Source organism: Helianthus annuus, chromosome 11 (assembly GCF_002127325.2).
Source record: "Helianthus annuus cultivar XRQ/B chromosome 11, HanXRQr2.0-SUNRISE, whole genome shotgun sequence".
Lineage (NCBI taxonomy): Eukaryota > Viridiplantae > Streptophyta > Magnoliopsida > Asterales > Asteraceae > Helianthus > Helianthus annuus.
In genome coordinates, this window is record NC_035443.2 from 13,367,374 (window position 1) to 13,384,272 (window position 16,899).

Consider the following 16,899-nt stretch of genomic DNA (forward strand, 5'->3'; position numbering starts at 1 on the left):
AAATATACAGCTTTTCAAACATTTCTCATTTCTCCATACGTTATCATTTTAAAACAAAAATGGCACCATAAGATCACAAATTTTCTTATCTTTCATTCAAGTATATTCGAGCATATTTTTTATGACATAAAAAAAGATTTATGGTGTCGTCTTGTTTTCAACACTATTATTATAGTAGTGCACATGTGCAATATAACATGTAGTACAATTGCATTACATGCTTATAATTAGCTTTTTGAGTCTAGTTTAGCTTTTAGGGTTAGTTTTTTTGGAGGTTTAGGATTAGGATTAGGTTTTTGGGTGTGGGGGGAGGGGGGTTTAGGTTTTTTTTTTTTTGGGGGGGGGGGTGGGGTGGGGGGTTTAGGTTTTTTTCGGGTTTATGTTTAGGGTTTAGTTTTAGGTTTTTGGGGGGTGGGGGGAGGGGGGGTTTAGGTTTTTTTTTTTTGGGGGGGGGGTGGGGGGTTTAGGTTTTTTTCGGGTTTATGTCTAGGGTTTAGTTTTAGGTTTTTGGGGGTGGGGGGGTTAGGCTTTTGGTGGGAGGGTGAATTTAGGTTTTTGGGGGTGGGGGTGGGGGGTTTAGGTTTTTGGGGGGTGTGGGTGGGTGTGTGTTAAGTGGTTTAGGCTTTCCGTATTAGTGCACATGTGCAGTACAACAAAAAAAAAAAAAAAATTTTTTTGAAAATTTTTTTCCATACATAAAAAGTAGTGATTTTTCTTTAAAAAATTGTAAAAAAAAATTGGTATTTTTTTAGGTTTTTTTAGTTAGTTTTTTGGTTTTCTCATTTAAACTAGTTTTCTCATTATCCATCCCCTATATACATATACACACATATTTAAAAATAATATGATGTGGCTTGGTCATGCCACCCCAGCCACGCCCACCATACCCCTATGAACTTGGGTTTAGGTATTTTTTTGGAACATTCAACTTCATTAAAAACGCTCACAAACGGACCTCAAAACGAGGGCCGGAGCCAAGCCACTTACAACATATACATTGGGAATTTACACCATTCAAGCCATATAATCGATTTCATCCTCGACCTATGTTTCAACCAAAAAAACGACTTCGATTTAACATCCGCCACTATATCCCTAGCGTTAATGTTCTTCCGATTAAAAAGCCTATCATTCCAATTCATCCAAATGCACCATAAAGTAACAATGATAATTCCTTGAAAGATCTTCTTTGGAGTCTTATCACCATTGAAGGTCTTGAACATCTCCAAACAATCCCGAACCTCAAAGACCAAAAAAGGAGGTATCTTACACCAGGTAGCAATCGCTTGCCACACTTGATTGACCATCGAACAACCTGTAAATAAATGGGTAACCGATTCATCAGCTTCCCCACATAAAACACACTCCAAAGAACCGAAATTCACTCTACACTTATCCAGCTCCACACGCGTAGGAATCCTTTTAAACTCCGACCGCCACACAAATATATTACACTTGAGAGGCACCCAACTAACCCAAAAAACTTGTACACATCGACTACTGAAATGTCCGTGATCAACTTCTTAACCGCTGCAACAGAGAACCCCTTGGGTGCGTTATTATCCCACTTCCATTTGTCTTTTCGATCTTCCAAACAAATGTTACACAGCAGCGCAGTTAACTCTTGCATTTGATGTAGCGCTTCAGCGGTGTCCGGGTTCCGCGACCAATCCCAGCACATAATCCAATCACCCCCAACCTGCCTAATTCTGTCCAAAATAGAGCATCTTTTAGACTTCTCTAACCTGAAAATCACTGGCCATTTATCTTTAAAAGCTTCCTGCCCAATCCAGCAATCACACCAAAACTGAATCGTCCTGCCATTCCCTGCACAAGCTTTTATAAAAGAATTAAACTTTTTCCCGTGCACCCTTTTCGCCTCGCTTAACTTGACAATGGTCTTCCACTGACTAGAAATATATTTGTTACACGGAATAGCCGACCAAACCACCCTACTATGATGGCACTCTTCGATAACACGTCTCCGTAAACTATATGTTTCAACTCTATATCTCCATCCCCATTTTAACAAAAGAGCGTCATTAACCACCAAGAGCTTATGTATACCAAGTCCACCGTTTTTCACCGGAAGCGTCACCCGGTCCCAAGCGACCCAATTAATTTTATTCACATCCTCATTCCCGGCCCATAGAAATCGTTTCATAATCCTTTCCAACTTATCAACCACAACCTTAGGCGCCTTATATAAGGAAAAGAAGTATACCGGCAGGCTTTCTAAAACCGACTTAATAAGCGTAACTCTCCCCCAATAGACAAAACATTACCCTTCCAAGAACTTAGTCTAGCGCTAAAAACATCCATCACTACTTTCCAGTTATGTTCTCTGTTCATATTTGCCCCGACCTTGATCCCCAAATAGTCGAAAGGCACCATCCCCATCCTACACCCCAACACTTTGGCCATAGACTCCACCTCCGTACCGCTAACCCCAACCCCAATCAAGTAAGATTTGTGAATGTTTATCTTAAGGCCTGAACACAAGTAAAAACACCTCAAAACCCGAGCCGTATTCTCCACATTTTCTCTACTCCACTTACCCATAATCAAGGCGTCATCGGCATAGAACAAATGAGAGGCCACCAACTCATTTTTTCCAACGTGAATCGCTTCGATCTCCCTTATAGCAAGCGCTTTATCCAACACTCTAGATAAGGCTTCCATAACAACCAAAAACAAGAAAGGAGACAACAGATCCCCTTGTCGCAAGCCCTTTTCACAATTAAACTCAAACGTCGGAGACCCATTTACTAACACCGCAGAGTGCCCCATAATCCACGTGTCAACCCATGCCCCAAACCCCCGCCCCACCATATCTCACGATCTTAGCCCACAACTTTACACGTGTATTATTGATCGTTTATTTTTTTGTTGCTCTTAAAAAAAAGCATTGGCGACCGGCGGAGGTTAAAATTTAGTCCACATTTTACACATATATTATTTATTGTTTATTTTGTTAATTTTTTTTTTTTTTGTTAACTAGTCTATTTTGGTAATTTTTACTTGTTTTAATGAGGTAGCTATGTTACCATTTTTGACACGCTTCCTTGTTTCCATTTTAGTTTCTAAGACCATAGGGTGGAGGGTATGGTTCAATAACTTTAGAGTGTTTGAGTTATTCTCTAGCCAATAATATCATGCTATGTCAAGTCCTCATTTCACTCCCCATTTTGCACTCAATCAGAGGGTATGATTCAAACACCTAAAGAGTGGTAAAGAATTTAAAAAAAAATGTGATTGGTTGAAAGGGGTTGGGACCCACCATTAAACTCAATCAATCAAACTCAAACATTCGGTGAGTATACACCGAAATCCCTCAATCACCGATCACCGAATACGGGCCGGGGTGGTTCACCGATCGGTGAAATCAATCACCGAAGCCACTCAAACACACTATACCGTCCACCCTAATGGTTAATGCCCCGAAGGGGCATTTTCCGCCATATTAGTATTATAACACCTCTTAAAAAATGTTTAATGATTAACGCACCTTAATGCCCTTTCAATCATTATTTTCCAATTGTTTTCTTCTTATTTGACGTTATACTAGAAATACCTTTCTCTCTCTCTCTTAATGCCCAGTGTTTTCAAACTCCTTCACACCTTTATAATGCCTGTTACGGATGGTCTAAAAGAAATGCATGGTTATACTTTATAAGATAGATCATCATTAATGTTCAGGTCTTAACCTTTTAAAGAAGTAATTCTTTGACTTTAGGAAGTGCGTAGTATAGGCGTTCTCCATACATTTTTGGTTTTGACCACACTATAAATATACAGTTTGGGTTTCGGTTGGCACTGAGCCACTGAAAAACAAGAAAGAAATATATAAAACCAACAATGCAAACCCATATTAATGCAGCTCTTTACCAGAAAACTATTTGGAGTTGTGATCTTATGGAGGGCTTTGATACCAGTTTCTCAGTAAGCATATGCATATTGATGTTAAAATTAGTGACATGTTTAATTAAAGACTTTACAGTTTACACGTAGACATGCATGACATAAGTGTTTTATTTTTATATTTATTCAGATGAACTGCAAGGAGAAAGTGGAGAAGCTAGAGGAGAAAGTGATGACACTGTTTATTGATTATGAAAATGGTGGTTTGATTACTTTGCAGTTGCTTGAGCTCATAGATGACATTGAAAGGATGGGCCTTGGATATCGATTTCAACCTGATATAACCCGAGTACTCAGCAAAGTCGCGTCAAAACATTATGCAACTAAAGAAGAAGAAGAAGACAATCTTCATGCTGTTTCTCTTGAATTCAGGCTTCTTAGACAACATGGCTTTAGTGTCTCACAAGGTAGTTCTAACTTCATATATGGTTAGGCTATGCGTTATGCTTTGGATCTCTTTTAAACCGCACCTCCCACATTGATTTTTTGATTGACTCTGGCATGGGGTCACAAACACTCCACAATAACGCCCATGACTCCTCTCACCGCACGCCCTTTTGGGGCGTGTTTAACAGCCAGCTCACACCCTTTTGGGGCTGCCACTTTACCGGCCATATACGCTACTAGAAAACTGGGTGGTTTCCTGTGTCAAAATTTGTGAAGCACCCCATGTCATACAAATTTAAAACAAAAATGATGTTGTTGGAAAATACTTCTTGGAAAACTTTTTTCAACAAAAACTTAATTTCTACGCGGTACTGACGAAAATTTTTCCATGCATTTATCCCTGCGTTGCTTATATGATTAACGCTGATGATTTGATTGGAGCTCATCAGATTTTCTTAAGAGATTCAAGGACACCGATGGCGGTTTGATAGGATGTCTACATGCAGACGTCGAAGCAACATTAAGTTTATACGAAGCTTCATATCTTGCACTCGAGGGAGAGTTAGATTTGGATGACGCCAAGTTAATTGTAGTGAAGAGTTTGCTGAATCTAAATAAATCCCAATGAAAATGATCACATAAATCATGCATTGGATGTTCCTTTGTATCGTAGGATGCATAGGCTACAAGCTAGGTGGTACATTGATGCATATGGTAAAAGAAAAGATGCTAATCAAATGTTGCTTGAGCTTGCTATATTAGATTTCAACATGGTTCAATCAGCACACAAGAGAGAACTTCAAAATGTGTCAAGGTAAGCGTCGATCACTATAAACATTAAATATATATCTCTCTTGATCTCTCTCGAGTTAATTAATATTTCTCTTTAAAAAGTTTTTAGAAGGTTATTGATAAAACAAATAAAAATCTTTTAAACGGCAAATTTGAATCACTAACGTTCCATTAGAGTATCATCGAATAATAACACAAATAATGAGGACTATAATAAATAATAAAGTCAGCTAACATGTGGTCCTCGTAATAGACTTTCTGAGCAATGTGTAACTTGAAATGAAGCATAGCGAATTGAGCATGTATTAGAGGTGGGGTGGTGATCACTCATCACTCAGAACATCCAATCAAGTTCCGTCATGTTATCAACCATTATTCCCCCACTCACAATCTTTTTTAGTGGAAATAGTCATCACTCACAACACCCAACAATACCCATCACTCGCAACACTCAACAACACCCAACAATACCATCACTCACAATACCTTCACGCGTAATAATTTCTACGCCTTATAACTTTCAGGCATTGAAAAGATGGCTGGCGGTGGTGTTTTGTTCACCATCACTCGTTAAACAAATTCATCACGGGGTAAAACCTCCCCACCCCGGATCCCCTTAGACCATGTGTAGTGGTTAAACAAAATAATGCCCCCACCATAGGGCATTATACGACACGTGGCAGTCCAGTCAGCATGGGGCGTTATTGCAAAAGTGGCGTAGTGGGAATAATGCCTAATAATGTCCCTTTCAATCATTAAAAAAAAAAAGCAAACAGTTGCTCATTTGCTAGTCAAACCTTGGACCACTCCCATTGGCCACATTCAAATTCCATTTGACCCACTTGAGCGTTTTATTTAAAACGCCTACATGCAATTTTTTTCAAAAATAATGCCAAATAACGCATGCAGTAATAGGGGGGGGGGGGGGGGGGCGTTTCGAGGCGTTTTTTTTTTAATTTTCTTTTAAAATACTCACTACTAGAAATTTGGCATTTTCTAACAAGCATTTCCGTCACAAATGCGTAGCAAACTGAGATTTGCTACACATTTGCAACAAAACCTTGATGTTGGAAAAAGCCTCGTCGGAAACTAATTACTACGCATTTACTACGCAAATTTTAACATAATTCCTACGAAAATATTGTGTCACAAATTTTACTACGCATTTCCTACGCATTTCATAGTTGTTATGTTTTAATGCTTGCAACACATTTGCAACAAAACAGATCTGTGATTGTAACACATTTGTAACGAAACATTTAAAATTTAAAAAAAAAAAAAAAGCTAAAAGCATTCAGATCTTATTTTACTAAAAAAATGCAAAATGAAATCACTAGAAAATTATAAAACCTGTTTTAAAACCACAATAAAGCTAACCAACTTGTAACATCCATAACGCAACCAACTTAGCATATGTGTTTAAAACGATACCAACTTAGCATATGTGTTTAAAACGATACCAACTTATAACTAATTACTAGAACGCCAATTCTTCATGAAGTCTTGTAGCTCTCTTTTCACCGCTTCATTAATGTGTTGTTGAAGATCTTCTCTCGCTTTTCTCTCAATTTCAAAACGAGCCATAAGATCTTCTCTCGCCTTCGTCTCATTTTCAAGACGAGCTTGAATGTCTTCCAATTCTGTTCGCATAGCTTGAGCCTAAATATGTTAGGGCAAAGAGATTAGAAACTTAAAAAAATAATATGGAAGTCATGTTCATGTTCGCATAGCTTGAGCCTCAACTGAAAAGAAAAACCGAACCCCGGGTATTAGAATTCTTCGACCAACTTAAATCAGGCTGCTCGAGATGAGTTGTTAGAGTCGGGAATGGCTGATGCAGCAACCATATGCTTACTAATCTTGTTTCTTATTCCATTCATTTTTTAGAAGATTAAAGCTGTTTGCCTTAAAAATGTTATCTTTTTTACTTTAATGTCACAGGTTTCAGCAGATCAAAAAGTAAGACTACTTATGTCGACAGAAAGATTGAACAAAACTAGTGATAGAGTGAGGGACAACTCATCTCGAGCAGCCTGATTTAAGTTGGTCGAAGAAAGTCGTTTAACTTCACTCTTCAAAAGAAACTTACAGCAAATAACCTAAACAACTTAAAAAATATTACGCGGGGGGTTGGATGACAGGCTATATTGTATTGAGTCGAAATTCAGACTAGGTTTAATATATTTTTCAAACAGCTACTGTCAAAAAACAACTTAAAGCAAATAACCTAAATAGACCTAAAAGATGCCATTTTACCCAAACTGATACTTTTTAAACAATCTGCTTAGACCAGAACCCAGCTTGACCCATCCATTTTACCCGGTGTGGTACTATAAGTACATTAAACCATATAACTTGTGATCATATAAATATGCAAAAGCAAGTGGAATAAGGTATTTTTCTCCAGTTAAAAGATGCCATTGTTATGATACAAATTTGGAAAGAAGGTGCCTGTGTTGAGGTGATAACAGTTTCTTCAGTAGAAATTTAGGCCATCAATATATGAGGCTTGAATTTAAAAAAAAATACATATTCAGGATTATAATGCTAAAAATGATATTACATCATCACAAGACGCTTTAATAAGTGGACACTATTGGTTGTCTCAAAAGTGCCTAATTTTATTAACCTTGAAATGATTTATGCTGATTACCTTTCACTAGTTTTATGCCTTTCATGTCCAACCAATAAACCAAACAACCTAGCTCTATAGTCCTATATATATTTCCAAGATTTATCCCTCATAACTTATTTTGTAGCATATATATCAACAACATGCCTCCTGTTCACTCCAGCCCATTCCACCAAATGGAAAATCCAGCTCTTGCATCAACAGTTTGGTTTAGATAAAGAAACTATCCTCTGTTCGTATTTATATATATTATACATGCTTATCTGTCTGTCTGTCTGTCTGTCTGTCTGTCTGTCTGTCTGTCTGTCTGTCTGTCTTGTCTGTCTGTCTGTCTGTCTGTCTGTCTGTCTGTCTGTCTGTCTGTCTGTCTGTCTGTCTGTCTGTCTGTCTGTCTGTCTGTCTGTCTGTCTGTCTGTCTGTCTGTCTGTCTGTCTGTCTGTCTGTCTGTCTGTCTGTCTGTCTGTCTGTCTGTCTGTCTGTCTGTCTGTCTGTCTGTCTGTCTGTCTGTCTGTCTGTCTGTCTGTCTGTCTGTCTGTCTGTCTGTCTGTCTGTCTGTCTGTCTGTCTGTCTGTCTGTCTGTCTGTCTGTCTGTCTGTCTGTCTGTCTGTCTGTCTGTCTGTCTGTCTGTCTGTCTGTCTGTCTGTCTGTCTGTCTGTCTGTCTGTCTGTCTGTCTGTCTGTCTGTCTGTCTGTCTGTCTGTCTGTCTGTCTGTCTGTCTGTCTGTCTGTCTGTCTGTCTGTCTGTCTGTCTGTCTGTCTGTCTGTCTGTCTGTCTGTCTGTCTGTCTGTCTGTCTGTCTGTCTGTCTGTCTGTCTGTCTGTCTGTCTGTCTGTCTGTCTGTCTGTCTGTCTGTCTGTCTGTCTGTCTGTCTGTCTGTCTGTCTGTCTGTCTGTCTGTCTGTCTGTCTGTCTGTCTGTCTGTCTGTCTGTCTGTCTGTCTGTCTGTCTGTCTGTCTGTCTGTCTGTCTGTCTGTCTGTCTGTCTGTCTGTCTGTCTGTCTGTCTGTCTGTCTGTCTGTCTGTCTGTCTGTCTGTCTGTCTGTCTGTCTGTCTGTCTGTCTGTCTGTCTGTCTGTCTGTCTGTCTGTCTGTCTGTCTGTCTGTCTGTCTGTCTGTCTGTCTGTCTGTCTGTCTGTCTGTCTGTCTATCTATCTTATTCCAAAATAAAGGCAGTCTATCCTCAATCCTTAACCTTTGTATCGTACAGGTTTGATTTTGAATTTTATAACAGTTAAAGCTTTTTATTAGGCAATTAACTAATTATCTATTCACATCTAATCTTATGTGCATTTGCCATTTGGTACTAAATGAAAATGATAATAAAGAAACAGGCCTAAATCCATTTAAAGCAAGTTCTACTAATTATCTTGAGTTTATATTACCTCTTCTTGGGACCGTTGGTAATCAATAGATGATGATGCACACCCGCTAGAAGAGGATGACGTCCCGGTCACCATGTAATGCAAATCCAAAGATCCTACCCCATATACCCGAATCCTACGGCCTCCTGCCTGCACACGAGCCCACACCCCAGGGTCATCAGGAACCTCAGTGAAGTCAGACCCATGAAGATCATGCATCGCCTCCAAGTAGCCACCCTAAAATATATTAAAATAATGCAATTGTGAGTTATTATACATTAGCATGGAAGATCTGATTAAAGCTGAAGTAGGCAGCGGTCGATTTTCCTAACTAACAATTTTACTTGTTATACATTCCATATATCCAATCAGATTACAACCCTGGTATAAAAAACAAACTCCTGTCGTATATGTTTTAAGTTTATAAGATAACTTACATATGCTTCTCTGGATTCGTCTGTACAAAACTCCAAATTCTTCATGTCATATATGCTAATATCCCGTTTCCTTAACACTTCTTTGCACTTTTTGGTGAGGTGGGTTTGTAGGAAGATTTCTTTCCAACTAGGTTCCCGATCATATGTCCTTTTCTACACAAAACATAGAGAATAACTAATGTTATAAGTGTTGAAGTACAAACAATTAGTGAAACTGATATATATATTAGCATACCCAATTGTCACGACGCTCATCAAAGCCCATTGATCCACCTGTGTGTCGAGATGATGCGCGACCGCAATTGATATCGCCGCTTTTCCGGTTTGATGACTCGGTCTTCGACTTATCAAGCCATTCTTTTGTGTTCCAAGACTGTAAAGAGTAAACCCATTTTGTATCAGATTAAATTTTGTCAAAAAGACCCATTTTAACCTACATATCAGTACCTTATTTGAATTCTATAAAGATTTTTTACTTCAGCTGCACACAAAAACCTATTACCCCTTATAAACGACACTACCAGCTATCACTAAGAATATTATTCGTTTTCTATTCTTCTTAACAACACGCGACAGATTATAAAGTGTTCAAAATGATCAAATGTCGATCTGAATATCACCGAAACAGTCCGAAATATACAAAATTCGACCTGAGACAAACCAAATCAGTCCAAGATTAATAGAAAAGTTCAGAAATTTGACCGAAAATCATACGTTTTCACCGCAATACACATCATTCTAGAAAAAAAAAACTTAAAATAAGTTGTTTGAGTTGTTTGAGTTGCCTTAGCCTATGACCACTATCACATACGTACAAATTCTAGAAAAAAAATGTTCATTTTATTATGTCCTTAATACACATCATTCAGAATAGGATACTTAAAATAAGGTACTGATATGTAGTCAACTGGTTAACCTATTTTGTATCAGATTCAATTCTGACCCGTCACCAAGCATACAAAATATATAAAAGAAAATAAATAATAAAAAATAAACACTAATGTGTTAACTTGCTTACCGAACACATGTCACGCCATATGTTAATAGGTATTGATTCGGGCGGGTATTTGCAAATAATGCGAAACTGATTAGGAACACTTGGGTTAATTTTTTCTCCAGCTTCATAAGCAAGCTTTGTAGCTTTTATTCTCAATTGCATTGTAATGTCTTTAAAAAGTCTCTTTAGCACATTAAGAAAGCCTTCGTATAATGCTTCTTCGTTTGTTGGATCCCATGTCCAACGGGTCTGCAAAAACAAAAGAAATGTAAAAGAATGCAAACTTAACAATTAAGCAAAAGATATAAAAATAATTTATTAATATATTACCCTAAATCGGTCATACATACGAGCCACTTCTTCCCGCGGAACCTGTTTGAACGTGAGCCAAGCTCCATCACGATGCTCACGTAGTATACGAGAGATACTCTTATGAATATCACCATGCACGTTCACAAACCTACAATATTTTATAAGAACCAAATTAGTTTATTTATTATGATTATTTTAATACTTATTATAATTATTATTATTGTTATTATTACACACCCTTCTCCCGATGGACGACGCTCGATCAATCTCCCTCGTGAGGTATTACGAGGTGCATCTCTGACATACGAGTTGTGCTGAGAAGGATGGTTTACGTCATCCTCATGATCGCCATCCACAGAATTGGCATCCCCACTGTAATGGTCAGATGCGTAACTAGAAATCATACGTGACCGCTGCTCACGCAATGCCCCGTGCATATCAGCCATTGGATCCCCGGAACCCCCACGACTACTACTACCATGCACCAAACGCCCCACGATCGGTATGTGACCGCTGCTCACGCAATGCCCCGTGCAAATCAGCCATGGGATCCCCCGAACCCCCATGACTACTACTACCACCAAATGCCCCACGATCGGTACGTGACAGCTGCTCACGCAATGCCCCGTGCAAATCAGCCATGGGATCCCTCGAACCCCCACGACTACTACTACTACTACCAAATGCCCCACGATCGGTACGTGACCGCTGCTCACGCAATGCCCCGTGCAAATCAGCCATGGGATCCCCCGAATCCCCACGACTACTACTACCACCAAATGCCCCATGACTACTACCACTGAATGCAATGGTTTTCGCATACATGAATCCTTTGTGACGGCAACTCTAGTGGCTTCAACATCTTCTTGGTCTCGTAAAAGTTTCTAGGTAGCTTTTCACCATTGGGTAGAATATCTTTAACAATGATAAGTAGTTTATCAAATGTTGAGTCAGAGACATTACAGTCTGATTTCCAATTCAATAACCTAGTAACAGTAGAGAGTGTGCTAGCTTTTTCAGAACCAGGCCACAAAGGCTCATTGGCTTTACTTAACATGGTATAATATGCCGTGGCTGTTTGACTTGGATCTTGGTGCATGCTTTCCATAACCATTTCATTGTATTCGGCATATTCACCAAGATCTTCATCATTGTCTTGACCCATTTGTTGAGACGGTATGTGGTTTGAACATCGACCCACGTCTTGTGTACAAAATGACTCGCCATGTGCATACCATACCTTATAATCATCCATGAACCCTTTGTCATATAAGTGGCCCTCAACCTCATCTCTGCTCTGCTCTTGAAACGGAGATTTTGGCATTTGCCACATGGGCATCTAATTTTAAAAACCTCAACCCCTTCTATTTTCAATTATACTTGCATTAGAAACAGGTAAAATGAACCGAGCGGAATGCAAATATAGAAGGGTGGATAAAGATATGGTATGACTTAGAATTGGAGGCTCATTCTTGTCAAGATTCAAGAATGAGATATACGAGTGATATAGAACACATCAGATCAACTCTCGTTCACTAATTCCATCATAAACTAACCTAATTGTACCAGTACTCAACATATTCAAGAATGAGAGATACGAGTGATAGAACAACCATGATCAAATTCAGAAGAAGTTTGATAGACTAAATGCATAGTTAGGGCTAAAAGTCTTCAAATGACTTAATGCATAATTAGGGCTAACAATCTTCAGAGATACGAGTGATATAGAACAGCCATATCAATATTAACAATCAAAACCTAAACTATTCATGATCAAATACAAAATAGCAAACGAACGGATATTGAAGCTCTAAACAACACAATTGAAGCTTATTCAATACAACTGCTTCTAAAAGTCTTAAGTTATGTAAAAACTATGAACAGGAATGTGCAGCAAAAAAACGAATATCCTATCAATATCAACAACCAAAATGTAAATACAGAATAGCAAACAAACGGATATTGTATTAATATCAACAAAAACTATAGATGATTAAATACAGAATAACAAACGAACGGATATCAACAAAAACTATGACATGGATTAGGAAAATATGAGCACTAATCAACATAAACTAAAATATCTTACAACATGTCCTTATAATAACCAAATTTCATTACAGCATTTTCAGATGCATTATTATACAAATAAAAAAAAACAAGTTAAGATGCAAATATACAGTACTTGTATACGTAGATAGAGACGGCGTATATCAAAATCTTCAAGCCCTAAGCAGATCAAAGCATAACCCTAACAATTCACACAACACAAACTTCACATCATAAATATAACAATAACATAATATTCGAACAACAAAAAGTAGGCAAACAGAAGAAACGAACCTGAAGTGTACTCGCTTTCCACCAATCAATGAATTTACTGAAGAAATCATGCAAATGAGCAAACGCAAAGAGCAAACATCTCAACACATTCAAATTTTCAGTAATTGTTGATCCAATCGATTGAAAATCAAAATCAAATTCGTTTCAGTGCCTATATGAATTAAAATTTTGATAAGTCGATGGTTTAATTAGGTCAGAATGTTCAAATCTATATAAGGTCAAAGTTCAAATCTAGGTTTTCATTACGTACCTTATCAGAAGATTTCGATGTTCAATCGAAACACATTCAATCGAAGCAGACTCTAATCGAAACATATTCACTCGATTTCTAGCTCCAATCAAACAGATTCAATCGCCTCTGAAACAAATTTGTTTTACGGCACCGATGATGGTTCTAGATCTGGAATCCGCGAGATGTCAGTAGAGATAAGATGTACACGAAGATGAGAGAGCCGTTGTACGAGAGCTACGAGAGCTAATGTTGGTGGCGATGGTTGTTGTTGATGAGAGCAGCAAGGAAAGAGAAGAGAGCTGGATTTTTAGGTTTGGAAGGACATACAGAGATATGAGAGCTAATTGTTAGGGTTTAAACGGCGTTTCCTCTTTCTTTGACGGTAGTTTTATATATTAAATCAAAAATAAGATTGAAAATAACTTAAATTGACTATAATTTACGATCCTTAGCTGCTTGCTATGGATTCTGCCTTTTGGTTGTTTTAATAATATTCCCCCATCTGTTAAAAAAAAAAAGACTATAATTTACGATTTCTAATATTTCACCTACTAATATTTCTTTTAGGTTGTACATATACTTATTTTTAGATTGAAAATAAAATAAGTTAATTGGTTTTCGTAGCAAATGCGTCACAGAGTAGTAATATGTGTCTAATAATAGTAAATTAGCTAATTAGTCAATACTTTTTAAAAGAAATTCAGACATATTTATAACGAAATTGTGACAGAATTAGATGTTTTTTTGTTTTTGTCACTATTGTGTAGCAAATTTGTTAAGAAAATATGTTTTTTTTTTTTTTGTCGTCATAAATGCGTCACAATTTAGTCAAAATTTGTGACGTATTTTTTTCCGTAGCAAAGTTCCGTAGTAAAATGCCAACTTTTCTAGTAGTGACTACCCCACTACGGGTGGTCTTAGAAACCTTGGTCAAAGTTTCAACAGCTTCATGATTCATTATTCTATTTTCTCTTCCTTTGATTTACTTTTCTCCTTGCATTTTAATTTGTTTTGCAAATCATTCTTGTATTTGTTGTTCCATTTTTTAATTCAAGGTTGACTGAACACCATATCACTTTATTTATAGAGATTACGTACATTAAAAAGAATAATAATAAAAGATCAGTAATTATCATAATATTTAAACTAGATATAAAATAATAACTAACAAATTAAATGACAAATAAAATAGTATTAACTATAATAGAAAAAAAAACTTGGCTAACGCTCTCTTTAAAACATAGCGTATTAGATTCTATGTATTATGTATGAAGATTTAAATTTAGTTTGTCACGCATATTCACATTTGTTTATAATCTAAACACTTTTGTGGTGTAGTAAATTCCGGAAAGGTATGTGTATTGAACGTACTATTTGTGATGTTGCATAATAAATCATAAATCATGCATGAATGTTTCAATTACGTTTCCTATTGAGGGTTTTTCTTTTACTCTTATAAAATAGATGGTGGAATAAGATAGGCCTAGCAAGCAAGTTAAGCTTCAGCAGGGACCGACTCATGGAATGCTTCTTTTGGAGTGTTGGGATGGTATTTGAACCTCAATATTATTCGTGTCGTTTAGGGCTAACAAAAGTTGGCGCGTTAATAACTACAATCGATGACATCTATGATGTTTATGGATCTATAGATGAACTGAAGATCTTCACAGACGCTGTCAAGAGGTTCTAAAATTAGAATCATGAATTGATCCATTCTTTAAGTTTCATAACCATTTTCAAGTTTTCATGACTTGATCATCTTTTTTGTAGGTGGGATATAAACGCAATGAAACATATGTCTGAGGTTCTACAAGTTGGCTTCCTAGCTCTTTACAACACCATTAATGATATGGGTTATGACACTTTAGTTGCACAAGGAACAAACATCATACCAATCCTTGCAAAAGTGGTTAGTATACAAGAATTGATAAAAGAAACACATTCTTTAATCGCGTATTATAACTCTTATTTATTTCCATATACATAGTGGGGAGAATTAACCGAAGCATTCTTTGTGGAAGCGAAGTGGAATCATATCAACTACAAGCCAGCACTAGAAGATTATCTTGATAACGCGTGGCGATCTGTTTCAGGAGTAGTTATACTTACTCATGGCTACTTCTTAATGAATCAAGATGCCAAAAAAGATGTAACCAACTCATCCATGGGAAAGTTTGATAATCTTATTAAATGGTCATCTATGATTTTCCGACTTTACAACGATTTGGCTACTTCATCTGTAAGCTTCATATATGTTTCACAGTTTTGGTACAACTTTTAGTACTAGGAAATAGTCAATTGCGATCGGAAGAAGTATCGCAAAATAAGCGACAGATTTGGATTGAAACAACGCGGTCGCAAAATTAGTGGCCGAGCAAGATATGGTTGCAAAACAGTCGCAAAAGTGACCAACTAGTTCCAGTTTCAGACGCAAATCAGTTGCAAATCAATAATCAAAATTAAATAATTAATACCGGCCTCAAACCAAATATAAAAGGTAGTCCTAAATCAATCGCAAAAGTAGTAAATCACAAACCGTAAAAAATCACACGGTTGCAAAAACTGCGACTGCCAAGGTGGTCGCAAACCATCGCAAAATAAGATTACCGAGAATGTTTTTGCCACCACAATTACTGTAAAAGAAATAGCCATTTGCGGCCGTTTGGGACCCAACTACGGTTACAAATACCAAATTTTCTAGTAGTGTAATTTACTATAATGTTTATATTCATTCTAACATTTTATTTCTTTGTACAGGATGAGATGGATCGAGGCAAAAGTGTTAACGCAATATCATGTTACATGCAAGAACATGATGTTTGTGAGCAAGTTGCACGCAAATATATAAAAAGCCTAATCGACAAAGCATGGAAGAAGATGATTGAAGCGCGAGTTGCATGTCCGGATGACTCGAAAGATCCATTCATTGATATGGCCATTAATCTTGCTCGAATTTCACATTGTACATACCAGTATGGGGATGGGCATGGAGCTCCAGATGCAAGATCCAAGGACCGAGTTTTATCGGTGATTTTTGAGCCTATTAGGGAACAAGAACACTATGAACCAAAGTTGCAACAGCAGTAAAGCAAAGTTGCACAAATGCTTTGAGAACTTGTACACTATACTTTCTTCTCACAAACGAAAGTTGGTTTTATAATAGGTAATATAATATATTATAGGAAAAAAGTTGAGAATTAAGAGCCAAAGTTCAATGTGCCTTTTCAGAGATGAAGATAAGGCCCATTGGCTCTCACCACCTTTACAAACTTCACCAGACCATATCTTCCTTCAGAATCATACTAAGCAAAAGTAGAAAAATTAAAGGAAATACACACATAGAAGAAAGACACATAGGTGGTTAACATAATTATGCATTGACAGCGGTTACCTTCAATTATTAGGCGCCTCTGACCACGGTCTTTTTCTCAGCCACTCTCACGCGTGGCTTCATGATGTACCCTAACTACGCGATGAGCCGATCTACAT

At 37.4% G+C, this 16,899-nt stretch overlaps 1 protein-coding gene and 1 pseudogene across 4 annotated transcripts; one reads left to right on the top strand and one right to left on the bottom strand.

The window, feature by feature from the left end:
* Positions 1-3,818: 3,818 nt before the first annotated feature.
* On the top strand, positions 3,819-16,599 carry LOC110889667 (annotated as a pseudogene).
* LOC110889668 lies at positions 6,431-13,773 on the bottom strand. 4 transcript variants are annotated; one of them, XM_035979605.1, is made up of 10 exons: positions 13,179-13,320; positions 13,021-13,086; positions 11,342-12,199; positions 11,073-11,241; positions 10,854-10,983; positions 10,545-10,772; positions 9,762-9,899; positions 9,527-9,679; positions 9,111-9,326; positions 6,431-6,759 (listed from the first exon to the last, which is right to left on the bottom strand). In XM_035979605.1, exons 3-10 carry the CDS (start codon positions 11,658-11,660, stop codon positions 6,571-6,573), a joined length of 1,542 nt encoding a protein of 513 aa, XP_035835498.1. In that variant the 5' UTR covers positions 11,661-12,199; positions 13,021-13,086; positions 13,179-13,320; the 3' UTR covers positions 6,431-6,570. The 4 variants fall into 4 exon arrangements, with proteins under 4 accessions (XP_035835498.1, XP_035835497.1, XP_035835496.1 ...); XM_035979604.1 differs by lacking the exon at positions 13,021-13,086 and adding an exon at positions 13,429-13,773 and having other exon boundaries at positions 11,073-12,199; positions 13,179-13,329; XM_035979603.1 differs by having other exon boundaries at positions 11,073-12,199.
* Positions 16,600-16,899: the final 300 nt, after the last annotated feature.

Bases quoted from the DNA above. Each gene is read 5' to 3' on its own strand.
- LOC110889668 (XM_035979604.1), bottom strand. From the start codon at position 11,656: ATGCGAAAACCATTGCATTCAGTGGTAGTAGTCATGGGGCATTTGGTG. The intron at 10,773-10,853 runs GTAATATATTAA...TTGTTTTTGCAG, and splicing joins GTATGTATGACCGATTTAGG to ACCCGTTGGACATGGGATCC. The intron at 9,900-10,544 runs GTAAGCAAGTTA...TACTCTTTACAG, and splicing joins TATGGCGTGACATGTGTTCG to TCTTGGAACACAAAAGAATG.